The sequence below is a fragment of the Drosophila mojavensis genome, unplaced genomic scaffold, assembly GCF_018153725.1.
Source record: "Drosophila mojavensis isolate 15081-1352.22 unplaced genomic scaffold, ASM1815372v1 contig_16, whole genome shotgun sequence".
NCBI classification, from domain to species: Eukaryota; Metazoa; Arthropoda; class Insecta; order Diptera; family Drosophilidae; genus Drosophila; species Drosophila mojavensis.
The window spans coordinates 6,534,377-6,553,842 of record NW_025318693.1 but is presented as its reverse complement, the minus strand read 5'-3'; the positions used below and the strand labels follow the sequence as shown (position 1 = coordinate 6,553,842).

General features: G+C 34.9%; 5 protein-coding genes across 5 annotated transcripts; 2 read left to right on the top strand and 3 right to left on the bottom strand.

The window, feature by feature from the left end:
* Positions 1 to 3,056: 3,056 nt before the first annotated feature.
* Positions 3,057 to 3,689, bottom strand: LOC6573227. Its single transcript, XM_032728039.2, has 2 exons — positions 3,600 to 3,689; positions 3,057 to 3,536 (listed from the first exon to the last, which is right to left on the bottom strand). The coding sequence occupies exons 1-2, from the start codon at positions 3,687 to 3,689 to the stop codon at positions 3,087 to 3,089; spliced, it is 540 nt and encodes a 179-aa protein (XP_032583930.2). The 3' UTR covers positions 3,057 to 3,086.
* A 2,340-nt stretch (positions 3,690 to 6,029) lies between these two features.
* Positions 6,030 to 6,915, bottom strand: LOC6573228 (NPC intracellular cholesterol transporter 2). Its single transcript, XM_001999279.4, has 3 exons — positions 6,740 to 6,915; positions 6,564 to 6,677; positions 6,030 to 6,487 (listed from the first exon to the last, which is right to left on the bottom strand). The coding sequence occupies exons 1-3, from the start codon at positions 6,825 to 6,827 to the stop codon at positions 6,201 to 6,203; spliced, it is 489 nt and encodes a 162-aa protein (XP_001999315.1). The 5' UTR covers positions 6,828 to 6,915; the 3' UTR covers positions 6,030 to 6,200.
* A 7,199-nt stretch (positions 6,916 to 14,114) lies between these two features.
* LOC6573229 lies at positions 14,115 to 14,840 on the top strand. The gene is made up of 2 exons (XM_001999280.4): positions 14,115 to 14,249; positions 14,323 to 14,840. Exons 1-2 carry the CDS (start codon positions 14,147 to 14,149, stop codon positions 14,745 to 14,747), a joined length of 528 nt encoding a protein of 175 aa, XP_001999316.1. The 5' UTR covers positions 14,115 to 14,146; the 3' UTR covers positions 14,748 to 14,840.
* Positions 14,841 to 16,028: 1,188 nt separating this feature from the next.
* LOC6573230 (mite group 2 allergen Gly d 2.02) lies at positions 16,029 to 17,552 on the bottom strand. Its single transcript, XM_001999281.4, has 3 exons — positions 17,389 to 17,552; positions 16,517 to 16,624; positions 16,029 to 16,456 (listed from the first exon to the last, which is right to left on the bottom strand). Exons 1-3 carry the CDS (start codon positions 17,456 to 17,458, stop codon positions 16,125 to 16,127), a joined length of 510 nt encoding a protein of 169 aa, XP_001999317.1. The 5' UTR covers positions 17,459 to 17,552; the 3' UTR covers positions 16,029 to 16,124.
* Positions 17,553 to 18,051: 499 nt separating this feature from the next.
* Positions 18,052 to 19,466, top strand: LOC6573231. Its single transcript, XM_001999282.4, has 2 exons — positions 18,052 to 19,239; positions 19,304 to 19,466. The coding sequence occupies exons 1-2, from the start codon at positions 18,148 to 18,150 to the stop codon at positions 19,340 to 19,342; spliced, it is 1,131 nt and encodes a 376-aa protein (XP_001999318.1). The 5' UTR covers positions 18,052 to 18,147; the 3' UTR covers positions 19,343 to 19,466.

Below are 19,466 nucleotides of genomic sequence, written 5' to 3'. Positions count from 1 at the left end.
CGTTTAATTACAAAACTGTGAAACTGAATTACGCAACATTGCGTTATTTTAGTGAATTACTTGCGAGTGGAGTTCGTGTGTTTAATTGGCGAACTCAACGCCTTTTTAATTGCGAATCCTTCTTGAGGCCAAGGCGCCGACAAACCAACAAACTTCAAATTGCCAACTGACGCCAGTCCGTCAGACAGCCAGAGGCCCTCAGCACTCAGTCTTAGCCAGGCTAACGAATTTCCATTTGAATTCTTATTTTTTTGCTGCTCAAAATTGAATTTCAAGTCGACTTTGTAGCCAGCAAAATCGATTTTGATTGATTCAATTTGTGCGCCGTGTGATAGCATGTCACTGATTCGATACGTAGTATGTATGTATGTGGATGAGTACTTTACACTTTGTGTGCATCAGTCATAGAGTATATACAGTGGAAGCAGTTCCATAGAAGTACCTATAAAGTGGAAGTAGGATTTATATATTTCAGTAAAAGAAATAAGTTTATTTAATGCAGATTAAATAGACGCATCGCTGTTTTCATCGGAATCATAATATCGATTTTTATTGATATTATCGAATGAGAAAAAATGATAAAATAGTACTACGCTTTGAGTAGAGCAATATACTCAATATTCCGCCTCCTTCTTCCTGTTACTATAAGAGGTATAGTTGATTGATTATGATGTTTCGTAATGAACCAATACTTTTTCAATCAAAGAGTGGAGTATTTACTATATGGAATTTACTATCATTTAGAACATTAAAATAAGCTATAGATCATATGGATTCTTATGCCCAATAATTAATATTTCATTTCCAAGCTCTCAAACTGTCAACTGTATCAAGAGGACAGACACCGTTGAAGACATATCATTAAGTGAGCCTGGCACGCCCATTATAAGTTTACTCTACCTTAAATCGTTTGACCACCCTACACACAAATTTTTCCTCAGAGATTCAACTAGTTATTGGCTCCCAAATTGTGAGCCCGTTCCCATTCCTATTCCCATTCTCGCCTACTAAGCTATTCCAAGGTTTAGGTTAAGGAAAATTGAAAAGAAAAAGCTTAAGCGCACTCGCGTCCCCCTCATTGAGACTAATAGAAAAATGTTTATAGATAAAAAGGCGACAAATTGAATTTGCAAAGGTCAGACATAAGTGTGACACTTGATAGCAGGCATTCGCACTTCACGCAGGACACGCAGGTCCTTACCGGAATTCCATTTGAATTTCCATTTGCTATATATTCGCATTTTTCTTTTTGGCAAATTGAATTTGCGAAATGATTTGATTGTGCATTAAAAAAGCCTTCGCAACAGGGTGCGACTCGAGCTGCCACCCCTTTATATGCTCTTATATCTATTATGAAAGAGGCCAAGGTAAACCGCATTAAGGATTTTAATTAACTGCCAAAATGGTTCTCTATATATACATATATCTATATACAAATATATCCATTAAAGTATTGAATTTCACGAACTAAAAACGTTTTTTACGCCCAACTGCCGGAGCTTAATGGGTTGGAAAGACTTTACTGACTTAAGCACGACGGGTCAGTGACAGCGCAGGACCTTGATATGTTGTTAGCATGTCATTTTTTACTTTTACTCAAGATTAAGCAGAAAATTATGAATTTGTATTGCCAAGGTTTATATGAATTTTAAACTTTATTATTAATATAAATAATAATATTATAATATATATATTCTAATCCAATAATTTTCCTACATAGTTATAAAGCTGATGGTCCAGTATGTACACTTACAATTTTTTTAAATATTTGCAGACCGATTACTACTGCGGCTTATCACCGATCTATAAACTTCATCCCTTAAACTAATCTAAATTAAATAGGAAATAATCATTTAAAATAATTTGTGTTCGAAATAAATGTACTTATTTGATCAGAAATCCTATGCTTTATATTAAGCTACTTAAATTACCTAAAAACTAGCCCAATCGGAGTGGGCTTCCTCCCCCATTGATTGGGCATTGAACATATTGTTTTTCTATTAATTATAGACAAATGACATAAGAAAATTGCAGCAACAATGCGCACATATGGCTTCCACTCTACTTAGCGAGGGAAAACCGCAAAAGTCCCGCGGGAAATGCAAAAAGCAGCAGCAGTGAAAGCAACAGGAGCTGGCATAACACGCGATAGTCAAAAGATAATCACAATAATCGGACGCTGCACTCGGTCGCTTTAAACGATTTTCAATATGTCAAGGGAAAAGCGTTTCACGTATGACGCACAATGGAAAATTCGATGGGCAAACAATATCGAAGCTAGTCGAAGCCAACAATCGGCTTAGAGTGCACACTATGGGGGGTTGACCTACGGCAGCCCAGCCCCGGGGGTGAGCGCGTCCGTGTCCTTGCTGTAATTACGTATCCTTTGTTCGCTGCCTCATATGTGCGTGTGCACCAAGGTAGCAAGGCATCGAGGGGGAGGGTGTGAGGCAAAGATCTCCATAAGAGAAAGAGTACCTTATATGCTAAAACTATCTTTTCAAAAATATGCTTAAGAAATTTTGCCTTAAAATCTGTATCTATTCAATTTTTTTTTTAAATTTCATGAGAGCTTACATTTTCTCAATAGCTGTATCGATATTTATAGAACTATGCATTTGTCTTTATCATTTAAGAGCTCTGCAATTGTATAGATATTTATCGAAAATATATAACAGCTCATTTATTAAATATATTTTATTAATCCACAAAGTATGCCATATTAACCCACAAAGTATATCATTGGATAATAACGTCGTATGGGTAGTTGAATATAATTCCTACTAAAATATTTCAAGATTTCCAAAATAAAAAAAAAAATGGTATGTCTGAAAATATATGTACTTTGTAAATATTTCCTTTTCAAATCGATATTTATCGAAATCGAAATATTCATATCATAGGATACGAACGTCGTATGGGTAGTTGAACATAATTCCCAATAAAATATTTCAAGATTTCAAAAATAGAGAACCGAAATATATCGATACTTTTCTGGTAAACTCCAGTAGTTAAATGTTTTTTCTTTTACTTTTATATTCTGTTGAACTATTTTCAAATGCCATCAAATTTAATTTTTTCAGATGTTACATTACGATCGTGATGACTTGCAGAGCAAATATTTTGGGTATATCACTGGTGACTTCGACAATTTCGGCGAAGAACTTGTAAGTGCCTTTGCGCATTCTGTGCTCGTTGACTATATTCAACACGCTTATATTCTTAATGCTATAGTTGCCCACCTGCACGGGACATTCCAGAACTTTGCTGAAGTGTATGGTGTCCATGAAGAAGTGACGGAACTCCGGATTGTTGAGAAACAAGCAAAAGTCCATGTGACGTAAATCGAAGATCTTGATGAAATCATTGCTACCCTCGCGCTTCGCCCGCATATTTATATTCATAATGAGATAGTTGCTGCCCAGCTTCCGATCCAGCTTGACAAAGACATCGAAGTGTTTGCGATCCTCGTGTATATGGGTAAAGGCCTTCATGAAGTGCTGGTCGGCATGAACTCGAATGCGTTCGAAAAACAACTAATTGAAATTCAATGTTTTAGCCGATAGCTCTATGATTTGTATATATTTTAAAATTATTACCTCTGAGTCATTTTCTTCCTCAGATGAATTATTCAAGTATTGCGTGTGGACTAAAGCGCAAAGCCCCAATAGAATGAGCAGACGTTCCATAACGAAATGATATCATATTCAGTCTGCATGAAATTATAAACATAAAATATACAATATCACTTAATGGGGATAATTTAATTTGTCGTTAAAGTTTGGATGAACTAAAGATACCCTGTACGTAATGTGTGGATGAGCTGGGCGAAATGAGTTCTGAAAAATTATATTCAAAGTTAAATTTTACTCTGAATAATCAAAACAGTTCTCAGTATTTCTAAATACAAATAATAAAATTCTGAAATAAAAATTAAGTTAAAAAAGAAAATAAAAGAAAAAAAAAAATGTTTTTTTAATTTAAAATATTTTTAAAAATATTTAACAACCAGCATTATCAGTATTATATGTTAAAAATTTATTTTATTACAATATATCAGGTGAATACATCCAACATTAATTAATCTTAATTTGATGCTTACGTCCAATTGTAAATTTTCATTTTCATTCATATATTCATAATATATTTAAATAAATATGAAATAAATATATAACACAAGTTAAAACTTCCTAAATTACTCTACGAATTTATATATGTATTAGTATACCATCAATCATATTCCTCACCCATTCGAAAATTATTTAAACAATCTCAAAAGTTAGCTGATTTTGTCAGTAGTTTTGGAACTTTGTAAAGTTAAGCCTTAGCCTAATTCTATTTCATACTTATATTCTATTTAGCTTACTAGTTAATTATATTTCTTCATCTTTATAGTTTTTCTAACTTTATAGAATTTTAAGCTAATTAAACTTCCTGTTCGAGATGTTTTATCGTGTTACATTTTATGAAGTGCGGAAGTTCTCTAACATAGTTTATAAGCAATTTGTCAAGTATACATATATAGTCAACATATAAATATACAGGTTCTATATACATACATAGTGGGTGCTACTATGTCACCACTTAGTCGACGTCTCAATTAGCTAACCGACGGATATGTGCGCAATCAGGGCTCATTCATTAGGCGAAACAAGAAACAAACGACTCTGTGACATAGCCCATAAAATATATGCACTATATAAGTATATACTATATATACATAAACACTATATACTATCGTGTATATATAAAGTCAGTCAGGAAGGAGCAAAGTGTTGAAAAGCCAATTAGCGTTGCTTTTGCCAAATGACAGGAAGGAAGCCATAGCCACAGCAGCGACTGCAGCCACAGTGGCTGGATGTGGTTGTGTTGATAGGACTATGGATGTGGATGTACGTGCATTTGTGGAAATGGCAATTGTTTGGAATGAAAAGTTGTAAATTTATGAAAAACCGCACGCAGCGTCAACACCTCAATAAACGAAAGAGTTTGAGTGTAAACACTCACTTAGTCAGTCAGTCAGTCACTTAGTCATTGCCAACTGTAGAGATGAGAGTTTGACAACGTTTTCCAACACTACGAAAGCAGATTTCAAAATTTTATCATACTTAGACATTCTGAACTTTAGGTTTATGTTAATTATAATTTTATATGAAATGATTCTAGTAATAAATATGTATTTATGTGAAAGGGGAGGGAGTGAGGGGAATACAAATCTGGGCTTAAGAATCAGGTACAGTCGGCTGCATCATATTTGAATTGGATACAACACTATGCTGAACTTATCGTCAAACTTCAAAAGGCTTCCTTTAAGAATGCTTGAAATTCTTATCCAATACGCACATTCTTCTTATAAATAAATATCCCTTTTTCTAAAAAATCCTTGTCTATGTATTTGCTATACTCTTCTATAATTAAATCTATCTATCTTTAGATAATGTCGACAATCATTTACATTTGATCTAACTTACCCCAAAGATGCGGCTATATAACTTTCATGTACCTTAAATCTAAATTACTTAGATTCATTAGATCCATATATTATAATGTTTATATTGTAAAATATAAATTACAAAAATGTTTAAATTATAATAAAAAACTGCAATAAATATGTTATATCAAGGGATGGGCAACAAGGAAAGTATGTAGAAAGATGAAGAGCAATCTAGATGGAGTCGGAGAAAGCTAGAGTATGTATATAGTCAGTAGAAATAGGGCACTTTTAATTTCTAAAATTCCATTTTCTAATCACAAATGCCGCGTAAAATGCCGAACATTCTCGTGTCACGCACGCAAACAGCGCCAAATACCCAACTCTGAGCAGGTGTTGTGTAATTTTCTGCGTCATTTAATTAAGCCGATTCACTGGGTGGCATGTGAGAGAGAGACAGAGAGAGAAGAAGTAAATGGGAGCAGGAGGCATGGGGAAGTTATGTTGCGTAACTGTCGATTCAACTTAGGCAGCTTATAGTCTATCCACCAGTCCGCCTGTCCGTCCCATATGTGTGGTAATTAACTAACATGTGCTGTTAAATGATTAATAATGTTTTGGCTTAATTATTTATTCATAATCTCTAATAGTGCCGCCAGCAAGAGCAGCTTATATGTTAGCAGCTTAGTTGCGATTAATAGCAAACATTGATACAATGTTTCATAAACAATACGATTATCATTACCAACTAGAGCATAAGTTAATTAGCCTAAGCTTTGCGCACACGCGTATCGGTCATAAAGCAGGCGACCACCTCATTGCCCCGCTCCGAATCGTGCAGCGTCACCTGCAGGCGAGTGGGCACCTCTGGCTGACTGCTGGCCACGGGCAGCCGGAGGCGATAGGTGACATCCTCGCCAGCGTCCAGAGGACAGTAGGCGCCGTGCAACAGATTCTCGCAGACATTGCTGCGCTGGGCGTCCAGCTCATAGGGTATGGTAACGCCTAGCGAGGTCAAATAAACCTTGGCCGTCAGCTGATGCATGGCATTACGAGCTGTCGATGGAGGCATAAATATCATCAATTAGATACCTTTCTTTATATGTTTCTATAGGCTCTGCTATATACTCACTGGCTACAAACTGTATGGCTATGCTGGACTCTTGACCCTTGAGCAATTCACAGGGCAATGCATTGCAGTCATTTATTTGAACCATCAACGGCAGCGGACTCTTGGCATTGGCGCCTATAATGGAATACCCCTAATGAGGAAACGAATTATACAGGATTTCATTGTAATTTACTCACATTTTCTGATGGGCGTATCGGCGCTAGCAAGTGTCAGCATTAGTCCAAAGATCAGGCAGGCATATAGAAAAACTTGACTGGTAGACATTTTGTATTTGTATATATTTTAGGGAGTTCTCTTTGCGAGTATTTCAACTTAAGGTGTTAATCCAAAGCTGTTTTGAATTGTTATGTTCGTTGTGGTGCAATCGCTGCCTTTTATATCAATGGGAACTGCCTCAGTTCAGTCGCACTTGCTGCCCAATCTAATCGGAGCAGCAATTAGACCATTTTATTGTATCATCGCCAATGTAGGAAGCTATCAAAAGTAGGTCTGGCTAATCTATTGTCTAAATTCGTTTATTTGTTGGTCTGCGATTAAAATATACATTTAATGAAATCAAAAGTGTTTTGTGTAATTGTTGCTTGCATAAGTTGGGATATAAATTTTGTTCATTTAAAATTACGTATTTATATATAGCCAATAATAAGATAATATTTTAATATAAAAATATTATAATACAATTGTGTGTACTGATTTGCTCACTAATTGAAGTATTTAAGTTCAGGTGGTAGTCTCTCTGGCAGTATAGTTCAAGTTCTATAGTTAGGTGTAAAACGTATATAATATGAATCATGAATATGATATAAGTAAACCTACAAAATTTATATTTCAGCGATAGCATTTAACTGCTTAGCTTAGCTTTGCCACTTACTTAAATATTATTTCAATATTTGCTTTATAAATAGGTCCAAATGCTTACAACTTTTTTAACAAATTTTAGCTAGAATAAAATATATACTTAGTAGATCAGACATCATTAGGCGTAATTCTAACCTAAAGCTGAACATTTTCCTTTAATTATTTTATGGTATATTGAAATAGATTTATGTACTTCAGGGGAATCTTAATAGCTGATTCATAATGCAGCTCTTGAGAGACTCAATAGACTCTGCTATGACTCAGAATAGTTTCCTCTCAATGTCTTGATTGTTTTCGCGTGCCTTACCGAGTGCACTTACACTGTCAAAACACATTGAAGATACGGCCAGTGCAGGTGAACTGAGCCGCCAAGTAACAGATAACCGCTAGAGGTACAGGTAAACGCGTTATTTGAGCTTATCAATCGATGGTGTTAATAAAATTAGCAAGCGATTAGCAAAAATAGCAAACAGTAAGAGAAAACACAGTTTGCGTTGCATATTTTCAGGCAACAAGAAATCTACCCTTGTTGACAGACAGAGAGAAAGAGAGAGAGAAATAGATATAGAGGGGAATATTTGCCTGCCTTTATATATATGTACATATATTTGTATTTGCTCGTCACATTAACATCAATTTATATGCATAGGCAATTTGAAGCAAGTTTTATACAATTTCTTACACCCACTTGACTTTACAAGTAGCACCACCAGCAGACGCAACAGGAGCAACAGGATTACCAGAATGTCAAGGGGTGAACTTAGCGAAGCACTTCTTATCCAAATTTCATCAATATTCTCATATTTTGTGTTTTAAATTTCAACTGTTTTATATGCAAATTAGCTAAGCGATTTTCCACAGATTGCGAGTAACTTGATTTTCTTCTTGTTGTTCACGTTGTTGTTGTAATTTCTTCTTCTTTTTTTTTGTGAAAATTGATTTTTAAATGTTTACGTCGAGCTTATTAAAATGCTTAAATGATTGGCTTCCCTTGCACATTGAAGTGCTTAAACTCAAGCAAATATTTTAATTTGCATTTGCCTCATTCTGTATGATTTGTTGCGCCTCATCTAATATTTTGACTGGAATGTATAGCAGTTACTGGGTTTTTGTAGGGTTATGTTGATAGTTTGCATTTTACCGAGCGGTATACGTTCATTGCATTTCGCCTATATGGCTTTATGGAGTGCAGATTTGGGGGATTGCTGTCAAATCCAACTACAAAAGAATACAAGTACTGCAAAATAGAGTACTTCGATAGATTACAAACTGTCCCTGGTATATACGTGGATCCACACTACACAAAGATTTAAAGCTGCATACTGTCGAAGAGCAGATTGGCAGGCACACAAGCAGGTACAGTGAAAGACTGTAGAGACACCGCAGAGACACCTGCCAGACCTCTAAGAAGACTCAAACGGCAAGGCTTTGCCAAAACTATTGAACAATAGTAAAACCTCCACAACTTAAAATCCCCATAACTCGGTATGGAGTTCGGCTCTATTATTAATTTATCTTCCCTGTGTTGTTATGGTTATATATTTGATGTACGGGTTCAACACTTAATAAATATATATATATATATATAAAGAAAAGTTTGCATTTTACAATTTTTTTTTTAATTAAGCTTTAATTAAGCTTAAGTGCAAATTTGTGAATTAAAACCTCATGTTTCCCGAAGTATCTAATAAATTTAAGATTAACAACTGTATCTTATAAATTAAGCATTTAAGCCAGCTGAAATAAATATTCAGGAGAATTGCATGTAAAACTACGATGTTTCAACATTGAGTTGTAAAATTCCGAAAGTATATAAAAATTGAGCTAAGTTTTAAACTAAAATTATAGAGCATCAAAAGCCCAAGCCATACGTATAATATGCAAAACTTTCATACTGCAATTTTCTACTCGGTCAGGAATAGTAGAAAAGGGTAATATGGTTGTGCTACTGGGTGTGTTAACTATATATTTAGGGAATATATGCTCTATCAAGAGTATATGTTTTCTATTTTATCGTTTTTCAAGTAAATAAGTCGAAATACTGCACACTTTAAAAAAAAATTCTAGAATCAATACTTTTAAACTCTAATATTTGTATTAAATTTCTTAGAATATTTTTAAATCACGAACCAGTATTAAAAAGTCAGTATTCAACTCCAACGCTTTTGCTGGTTAATTATGCATGACTGTATTTTAAATACACAAAGAGAGTGAAGAAGGGAGCGGGAGTGAGACTTCCACATATTTATGCAAAATAGAGTAATATTTTTGCAAGCAAATGTTTCAACGTATTTGAGTCCAACAAAATGGAGAAGGTAAGAAGGAAGGCAAGTTAAATGGGGGTCTACATTAAATGCCAACACGTAAGCCTTGTGCCAAAGGTAAATTGCTCGACAGCAAACTTGTCGAAACGCATGTTCTCTTGATTTCGGGAAACATGAATTTTGCATTCATTTAATTATAGCGCCCCAATCAACATCCAGGTAGCCAGGCAGCTTGGTAGCTGGCCAAATTAATTAAAGCTCTTGGTTTGAAAGAGGAGAAAAAAGAAATATTTGATAATTTTTGCATGACAGCCTAAGCAAATTGCTGCTGAAATATATCAAAGTGCGCGCCAGGGCGGAAAACTATGCAAAGGGACGCAGCTGAAAATTGCAAGTGAAAAGAAAATTCTGCTCAAGGGCAGTTGGTCAGTTGACTCGAAGGTAATAGAAAGCTTCAGCATGGAGAATAATCGACTAAAAGATAGCCTGTATAATGAATGAATAATACTATCAACAATTATACAATCGATATTTATCGATGAATAGTAGACAATCAATTGACATATTATATCTAATTCCTATTATAAAGGAACTAGAAAAGATAGAATACAGGTGGAAAGCCTTATGATATCTCCCACCAATTACATACCCATGCTTACTCCCAATATACCCTGTCTCAAAACATCCCAAATATTTACACGGTTTCTGGAAATGAAAACCTCAAAAAACTGGTTTTGGTACATTGTTAAAATACAAACAGTTGAATGCACTCGTCAGCTAAGGCAAACTATGACAAACTATAATGGAGAACACAGTAAATTCATCTGGGGGTAGTTTGATTGCATTAGAAGGGTTGTTCGTGCCTCAATTAGCACACCTGTTGACAGGGTGACTGTGCAGTGATAACTGGGCGTGTTGGAGGAAGCATTCCTCTATTAATTGACAGCACACGACCGAATCATCAAATATGCCTATAAAATTTAATGAAAAATTAACAGCAACAGAAATCAAATTGTCGCCTAATTGAGACACAATGCAACCAACTTGCAGCTATTAAATTACGTGTAAACAAAAGTCGCATTGGGAATGCCCTGATTGAGGCCCAAAAGGTCACAGGCAGGTGAGGTGAGGTGACCTGAACTCCGCTGCGGACAGTCTGCGCTCCAGCCAGGGGCTTGGCGTGACAAATTGCCGGGCTCGAATGTTGGCATTCGACGCTGTCAGCTTTGATTTGACAAATTAATTGAGTTCCTGGCTACAGACAGATTGAAACGTGCCAGCTTAAATCAAACTTTACCAAAATATACCGAATAGAGTGTGACATATTTGTAACTGTGTTTGTATCTGCATCGGCAACCGAATCTGTGTCTGTATCTGTATCTGTATCTGTATCTATATCTATATCTATATCTATATCTATATCTATATCTATATCTATATCTATATCTATATCTATATATCTATATCTATATCTATATCTATATCTATATCTATATCTATATCTATATCTATATCTATATCTATATCTATATCTATATCTATATCTATATCTATATCTATATCTATATCTATATCTATATCTATATCTATATCTATATCTATATCTATATCTATATCTATATCTATATCTATATCTATATCTATATCTATATCTATATCTATATCTATATCTATATCTATATCTATATCTATATCTATATCTATATCTATATCTATATCTATATCTATATCTATATCTATATCTATATCTATATCTATATCTATATCTATATCTATATCTATATCTATATCTATATCTATATCTATATCTATATCTATATCTATATCTATATCTATATCTATATCTATATCTATATCTATATCTATATCTATATCTATATCTATCTATATCTATATCTATATCTATATCTATATCTATATCTATATCTATATCTATATCTATATCTATATCTATATCTATATCTATATCTATATCTATATCTATATCTATATCTATATCTATATCTATATCTATATCTATATCTATATCTATATCTATATCTATATCTATATCTATATCTATATCTATATCTATATCTATATCTATATCTATATCTATATCTATATCTATATCTATATCTATATCTATATCTATATCTATATCTATATCTATATCTATATCTATATCTATCTATCTATCTATCTATATCTATCTATGTATCTGTATCTGTATCTGTATCTGTATCTGTATCTGTATCTGTATCTGTATCTGTATCTGTATCTGTATCTGTATCTGTATCTGTATCTGTATCTGTATCTGTATCTGTATCTGTATCTGTATCTGTATCTGTATCTGTATCTGTATCTGTATCTGTATCTGTATCTGTATCTGTATCTGTATCTGTATCTGTATTTGTATTTGTATTTGTATCTGTATCTGTATCTGTATCTCCACTTGGCGCATAAAAGTATGCAGCGAATTATCAAAGATATTCCTTGTTGCATTCGCTAAATCATTAATCCAAATGACATAAATAACCTAAATAACTGAAAATAAAGAGACGACACGCATTATCGATTTCAAAAGGCAGTACATCAGCTAAGCTCGAGGGAAGCGGATAGTGAAAAGAGCCAGGTAATACTTTGGGGAATATGCAAAAAACAGGAGGCAGAATGCAAAGGGAAAGCATCCAAAAATAAACCGGCAGAAAAGTGCAAACGGAAATGGCAAATGGGGTAAGTAATGCTGAGACTGTGAAAGTATGCCGCCCGGTCGCCCTGCTCAGATTTTCCGGCTCAGATAATTTTATTAGATGGGACTGAAAATAGAGAATCTCGTGTATATACATACATATACACATGCATACAAATCTATATGTACCTAAGTACGACAGAAATCAATGCCAGGCGCTTGATGTTAATCAAATATTGCGGTCCCATTCGCAAAATAAGAAGCTAAAAGCCGTGACATATACACACACGCACATACACAGGAGAGTACAGTATGAGGACATTTTGTATAGGATTTTGCCATTGCTTTGACATATTAAATAATGCCACAACAATTACAACTGTGCAGTATGTGACATCAAGCAGAAGGCGTCCAGGTGGTAGGGCAGAAGATACGGAAGAGGTCGAGAGCTGGGGACAAGACTTACAGATTTCAGCAGCATGTATGCGAAAATCTCATGCTGCGCTGGCCACATGTCAACCCACAGACTCAACCACCACCCGCCGTAGCATTACGAGATTTTTCGACCTTTTTTTTCTATTTGCGAAAAAATGTTTTTCCGAGGGCTGTTAGGTGAATTTTTGTATCAGAGGCTGCCATAAGTGTAACTGAATGCAGACTAAATCGAGACGAAGTTGAATTGACACAGAATCAATCTAGACTAAATCAGAACGAATGATCTACGAGCTGAGAGCTAATCCATACTGAAACATTAGATAATAAGTTTATTCCATATCATGTTCTCATAAACGAATTTCTCATTTCTCAAAGCTACCACAAATTCAAATTTGTCATTTCATTTATTTTATTCATTGGATAAACTTTATGAGAGCACCTCGCACACTTACCGCTGGCGAATTTTCACTGTACGTCGGAAAAATTATATTTTTCAGCTTACTTTTAGTCGGTTTCGTGTAATTTTTTATTTTTATTTGAAGTTTCATTGACAATGGCTTTGGCTGCAGTACAAATGTTTCTGTTTCTGGGTTTCATTTCATATAAATGGGAATATATATATCTATATATAAATATATAAATGCTTTGTGCATTTCTCAGTAAGCTTGGTCGTCTGATTTTTTCTGTTCAAGGATTTATTTCGCACTGGCTTTGTATTCCACGCGGTGCTTGGGACAACGATGTTTCGTGTCATTCGCAATGCACTAACAAGTATTTTTAAATTGGTCTCTTAAGCTGACCAGAGTAGTTTATAAAACATATGTATATATTAAAACATCTATATTGTGCCTTACTTAGAGTCTCTATTTTCGTTCTCTCGTTCGCGCTCAAAGAAAATATATAAAAAGCTTTTCAAATCTGAGACACACATTTAAAAATCCTTCCCTTAAATAATTAATGTGCATAGAGTGCCAGTTTAAAAGAAATTTTAGAGCAATCACATGGCACACAAATTTAGTTCGTATGAGAAAGCTGTTTAGCTTAGTAAAGTCTATGTATAGGTATACATATATATATTTATATATACTAGCATATTTATATCTAAATTTATTATATTCATTATACTCGCATGAGTAAATTTAGCTTCGCAATGATTGGTGTTCCTTTGAACAAAAAGTGCTCAAGAGCTGACAAACCAAATTGTTTTGTTCACAAATTAGAAACGCCTTCACTTGATAAGATAACCAAAGCGATTCACTCACTCACTTAGAGCTCATGTGTTGTGACTATAAAAACGAAGTTTTTCTAACTAATTGCTAAATATTAATTTAGTTCTTGAAATAAAACAATACAAAATGCAACAGAGAGTGCTCATCAGTCTAAGCATTTTGCTTGTCATTTTTTTTCTGAATGGGATCCAGGCCGAGGAGAAATTGCCCGCCACCGAAGTCAAGCGCTGTAGGTTACCATTATTATTTACTCTATAATATAAATATAAGTTATATTTGTGAATTATCTATTCGATTTCTAGGCTCGGGCAATAAGCCCTTTCCGCTGGAGGTGCGTGTCGCTGGATGTGTGGTCCCGCCGTGCAACATCATCAAGGGAACAACGCAATCATTTGAAATAGATTTTGCTGTCGACAAGTATATAACGCAGCTGACAACCCTTGTGAAGGCCACCACACTGGGCTTTATAACAGTTCCCTACGAGCTGCCCCCAGATGTAGCCGCCGTCTGTCCAAATCTCATGTATGGCGCTTACTGTCCGCTGTATCCCACCGAGGATGTTACCTATTTGTTTAAGTTCCCAATTGGAGATTATCCCGAGGTTGGTGTCAAAATTGAAATCTATTTGGTGGATCAGGATAAAGATATAGCCACCTGCTTTGTCTGCGATATTAAAGTGAAGAAAGGGCCAGGCAGCACTCGCTACGAGCTCAACTATCTGAACTAAAAAAATATTCTATATTAAACCCATTTATATATCGGCATATTAATACTATGATGTTTTTTTTTTTAATCGTAAATAAAAGTTTAATATGGTAAAGACAATTGTTTTCATTAATAGTTCGCTGCATCATACTGAAGACATTAAATTGCCATAAACTTAATCAATAAAGATTTAAGTGCAATGGTTCATAAAAGTTCGACGTACTCCAAAAGTGTATTCAAGTGTATTGAGTCTTAATAAACGTAATACTAAACATTGATAAGCTAGCGCAGCACACCTGTTCGCGCATTGGTTCCCAACCACTGGAATAGAAACGTGAAGGCCGAACAGAGAAATGTACCCAGAGGCTATCAGTAGCAAAAGGCGTTGATTGACTGTCGACCTTATCAAGTACACTTCAAGTGGGAGAATCATCACACACTGTGCAAAATTCATACCTATTAAGGGCATACTGGAATTTCTAGCGATTAACTTATATTAAAATGCAATTTAAATATTAAAATGCAATTTATATATATAATAATAATGAATAAAAAGCTAATTTTATTATTCAACTTATATAACAAAAGAACTTTAAAGAAAAATATTTATTATTTAATAATTTAAAAATTATTTAAATAACTTACCGACGTAAAAGAATTTTAGGGCTTAACAGCTATTTCATAATTTACTTATAGAGATAATTTAAAAATTATGATATATGAGAAAGAACTCTTCAAACAAGCTCCCCAGTCTTTATACCTCGGCCTATTAAATGAATTATTGATCTCTCTATAAATACAGCCTTGTGGATCTACAAATTAGAAAATTTTCAATACTTTTATACAATTTGGTACTTTATAACTATTTAGCTTCCATTAGTTTTTAAATAGTTCACAATTTGTGTATGTGTTTAATAAACCAATTTAATATTTAAAAAAATAACATCTCTCACTTCAAATACTAATTTAATTATACTCATCGAAATTTATAGACAAATTAAGTAATTAATTAATGAATTAAAATCTTCTCTAATTTCGTTCAGTGTTGTTTTGCACTCAATCAAATTCGTAGCCATTATATCAAGCACATTCGAGTAGCACCATATGACCAATTCATGAAGCTTGCTGCCGGTCAATAAATGATTATCAATGCTGATTTTATTAGCATTTGAGTTACCCAGGCAATTAATATTAATTTATAATTTGAGTGCAAATCACAACGTCATCAAACACACCAAAATTCTTTATCAGGTGAGCCGATTAGGCGGTGCACTGGAAGGCGAAAAGAAACCATGACGTCGACTGTGGTAAACAAAGTTAAGCATTCAATATTTATTTGAAAAGACCAAACGGTCAAATCAGTTAGTCCACGAGTGTCGCGTAGTATAGTACAACGGCTCTATTCAATCAACGTATCGCCATCAATCGCTTCTAGCTCGAGTCGCGATGATGGGCCTTTGCGGAGCTTACAGCTGACCATAAAGCAGCTAATCGGATTGTCATCGGCATCGTTCAGTGTAACAGTGACGTCGGCCGTAATTTCGGGAAAGAAGGGCTCCACATAAAAATTGAACCTGTACGTAACATCCTCGTCCTTGTAAATGGGGCACATGGCTCCATACAATAGATTTATGCACACATTGGATATTTCCTCGGGCAGATCGTAAGGTAAATTCATGCCGAATGCTCTTGCTTGTACTTTTGCCGTAATGCTCGCAATATTGTTTTTGTCTGTGTAACGGATAGGGGTGCAATTACTTTGTGTAAAGAATATGGGGAAATCTTACTTACCACCCAAGAATTGTACATCCATAATAGCAAATTGACCTTTGTAGACGACACAGGGCGGCTCCGGGCAGTCTTGAATGTCAACGCTAAGTGGAGCTGGTTTATTTGGACCTGCAAAGCAAGAAAATTCAGTACGGCTCTTTAAAGTATGCTATAGTTTTTATTGTGCACTGAAAGCTTTTCATTCCCTATGCGATAAGCGTTATCAAAAGTTAAGTCATATATTGAATTGACAGTTATATGCATATATATGCATATACTCGCAATATTATATACATTCTGATTTTAATTGGATTCATTGCATGAAAACGTATTTGTTTATCAGCAACAAAAATGCAAAGTTCGGCGGAATTGCTTTAAGCACATGTACGCTACGAGTACATGAGCACTGGCCACATTTAATTGTTTGTTATAAACATTTAATAATATTCTACATTTTTTATATATATTTTTTAATCAAAAAGACTATAAAGACAATAATTAGTAACGCTCTAATGTATAAAGTGAGGTTGTGACTAATACAGTCACACTGATTAGTGGCTTTAAAAAAACTAGTTAAAAACAAATGGTTTTAAAAGTTGTTTAGTTTTGAAAATACAGTAGAATAAGATTATAACAACGCCCATATAACCATCGTTATACCCAGAAGACCCTATAACCGTATAAGTTTGGTCATATAAGTTTGTCTGGGAGCCAGACGCTATAAGCGGAGTCGTTATAACCGTATTCTTCTGTTATTTCAATAAGTGTAGTCTGATGAAAGTTCGAACCTAACAGAAATATTAAATTATATAAATTTTCAAATGTTTACACAAAATCCAAATAAATAGAATCTTTCAACGCAAATTTGCTCCTGCTTTATTTAATTAACTTACATTCTTTGACTGGTGTAGCGCCGCAGGTGATGCACAGGTACGCAAGTGTCAGGAAAGCAACACGAAACATTGTGAGAAAATTGGAAATAAATTGTAGTTTGACAAGCTTCTGCAGGCTCTACAACACAAAACCGCCAGCAGTTATAAGCAGTGAATGAAGCTGGTGGCTCAATGAGGGAACATTAAATAGCAAATGTTTAGGACTGATGGTCAAGTTGTGTGAGGTTTATCAAACGCGACGCAGATTGCTATCGATGGCCAGGTGTTAAAAAAAAGTAGATGGGGAAGAATAAAAAACCATAGGCATAATGATAATGATAATGATGAACATACAATGTAGTCTGCAGGTGTACGCCCGTCCGGGTTTCGTCAAAATCAGTAAATAATATAAAATTAGACTGATAAGTCCAAACAGCTACTTAGTGCCAATGAGCAGCTATTAGTGAACCGTTGAGATAGTTGGGAAACGTTTTTGATTAGGGTAAAGTGTGAGTAAATACAGCCGGCACATCTGATCAAATGCGTAAACTATTTCTTACTCATATTACGTGAATCGACCAGATTAGCAAAGATTTGAAATTGCCAGACAAATGCCTAACATGGTTATCGAAACAGTAGGCTGACTATCGACCAACCCCCACATCATTCCGAACTTATCGATTGGTTGGCGCCAAACACGGTCATACTTTTTTTGACGCCACTGTCGCTCGCTTACAATAATTTAAAATAAATAAAAAACAAATAAAATTTAAAATTAATATGGACCAGACTAATTTAAAGCGGCAGTTTGCACTAAAATATCCCGGCTTATATTTTGAGCGAAAAAAAAATAACGCCGTAGTTCTTAGCGGAGTTGTGTATATAAATTCTAAATGGATACGACTAAAACTCTATTTACCACATTTTCCAGAACTGCGCGACTTTCAATTGAGCGTACAAGAGCACTTGGAATATAAACGCTATACAACCGAAAATATACAGATCCAGACGAATTGGCAACTTGATGATCTGCTACTGCATATTGTACAGCTTATACCCAGAGAACCCATTTTGGATGTTAGTTCAAATCAACATAAAAGTAATATATATACTGAGATACTGGATTTGCACAATCCGCAAGAATATCGTCTGCAATTGAATGATAGATACACGAGAATACGCTTCTGTGGTTTTACCGAGCATGAAGCACATTATTTGGAATTGGAGTTGCCGTCGTTGCGTTTAATAGCACACAGTCTCCCCGAGTGCATTCAACTAGAAGATATTTTGGAAAATAGCTCTCGCTCTCTCACCGACATCTTGCATCTATATCTTAAGATGTTGGATGAGTTGCGCCCGTTCTATGACAGTTTCTCAAGTATTGATGAGCTGTGCGATGTGCTGCAACCGTGTCCAATTACTACCAAGGATAACACACGTGTATTTCCACTCAAAGAGCGTGTATATCTCAAGCTAACTATAGCCGATCCATTTGCCAGCTATGCCTCCATGGCCGTGCAAATCATAGGACCCACCGAAGAGGTGGCACATCTACGGCACGTGCTAAGCGATGGACTCGGCAATTGGGATATTGAGCTGGACTTGCACAAGAATCTCTTGCACATATTCGACTTGTGTTACTTTCCTATGCCCGCTGAGATTGATCTGAAGAAATATGACGACCAACAGCAGCGTTGCAATATATGCTTCGAGTATCGACTGGACAACGGTGAGGTGCCTCTTGTCTCCTGTGATAATTCTCGATGTGTGCTGAAGTGCCATGCATCTTGTCTGAAGGAATGGTTCGATACGCTGGTCGAAGGCAAAACATTTCTCGAAGTATCCTTTGGCCAGTGTCCGTTTTGCAAAGCCGTAAGTATTTACCTATAAATATTGTAATAGATATATAGAAATTAGACTCTGTTTAACCTTTCAGAAGCTATCCACATCCTTTGCGGTGCTACTCAAGGACTAAATGAAATCCATTCCACAGAAATTCGCATATGTATTCGGATTTTAATGAATATATATGTATCTACGTAGAATACAACAATTATTTAAATTTAAAAAAATAAAGAGTAATACATTAATCACGCCAA

Coding starts and splice junctions, on each gene's coding strand:
- LOC6573231 (XM_001999282.4), top strand. CDS start 18,148: ATGGACCAGACTAATTTAAAGCGGCAGTTTGCACTAAAATATCCCGGC. Junction 19,240..19,303: donor AGTGTCCGTTTTGCAAAGCC/GTAAGTATTTAC, acceptor TTAACCTTTCAG/AAGCTATCCACATCCTTTGC.
- LOC6573229 (XM_001999280.4), top strand. CDS start 14,147: ATGCAACAGAGAGTGCTCATCAGTCTAAGCATTTTGCTTGTCATTTTT. Junction 14,250..14,322: donor CGCCACCGAAGTCAAGCGCT/GTAGGTTACCAT, acceptor TTCGATTTCTAG/GCTCGGGCAATAAGCCCTTT.
- LOC6573228 (XM_001999279.4), bottom strand. CDS start 6,827: ATGTCTACCAGTCAAGTTTTTCTATATGCCTGCCTGATCTTTGGACTA. Junction 6,678..6,739: donor CGATACGCCCATCAGAAAAT/GTGAGTAAATTA, acceptor ATTCCATTATAG/GCGCCAATGCCAAGAGTCCG. Junction 6,488..6,563: donor AGCCATACAGTTTGTAGCCA/GTGAGTATATAG, acceptor CTCCATCGACAG/CTCGTAATGCCATGCATCAG.
- LOC6573227 (XM_032728039.2), bottom strand. CDS start 3,689: ATGGAACGTCTGCTCATTCTATTGGGGCTTTGCGCTTTAGTCCACACG. Junction 3,537..3,599: donor AGGAAGAAAATGACTCAGAG/GTAATAATTTTA, acceptor AATTTCAATTAG/TTGTTTTTCGAACGCATTCG.
- LOC6573230 (XM_001999281.4), bottom strand. CDS start 17,458: ATGTTTCGTGTTGCTTTCCTGACACTTGCGTACCTGTGCATCACCTGC. Junction 16,625..17,388: donor CGCTACACCAGTCAAAGAAT/GTAAGTTAATTA, acceptor CTTGCTTTGCAG/GTCCAAATAAACCAGCTCCA. Junction 16,457..16,516: donor GGATGTACAATTCTTGGGTG/GTAAGTAAGATT, acceptor TCCGTTACACAG/ACAAAAACAATATTGCGAGC.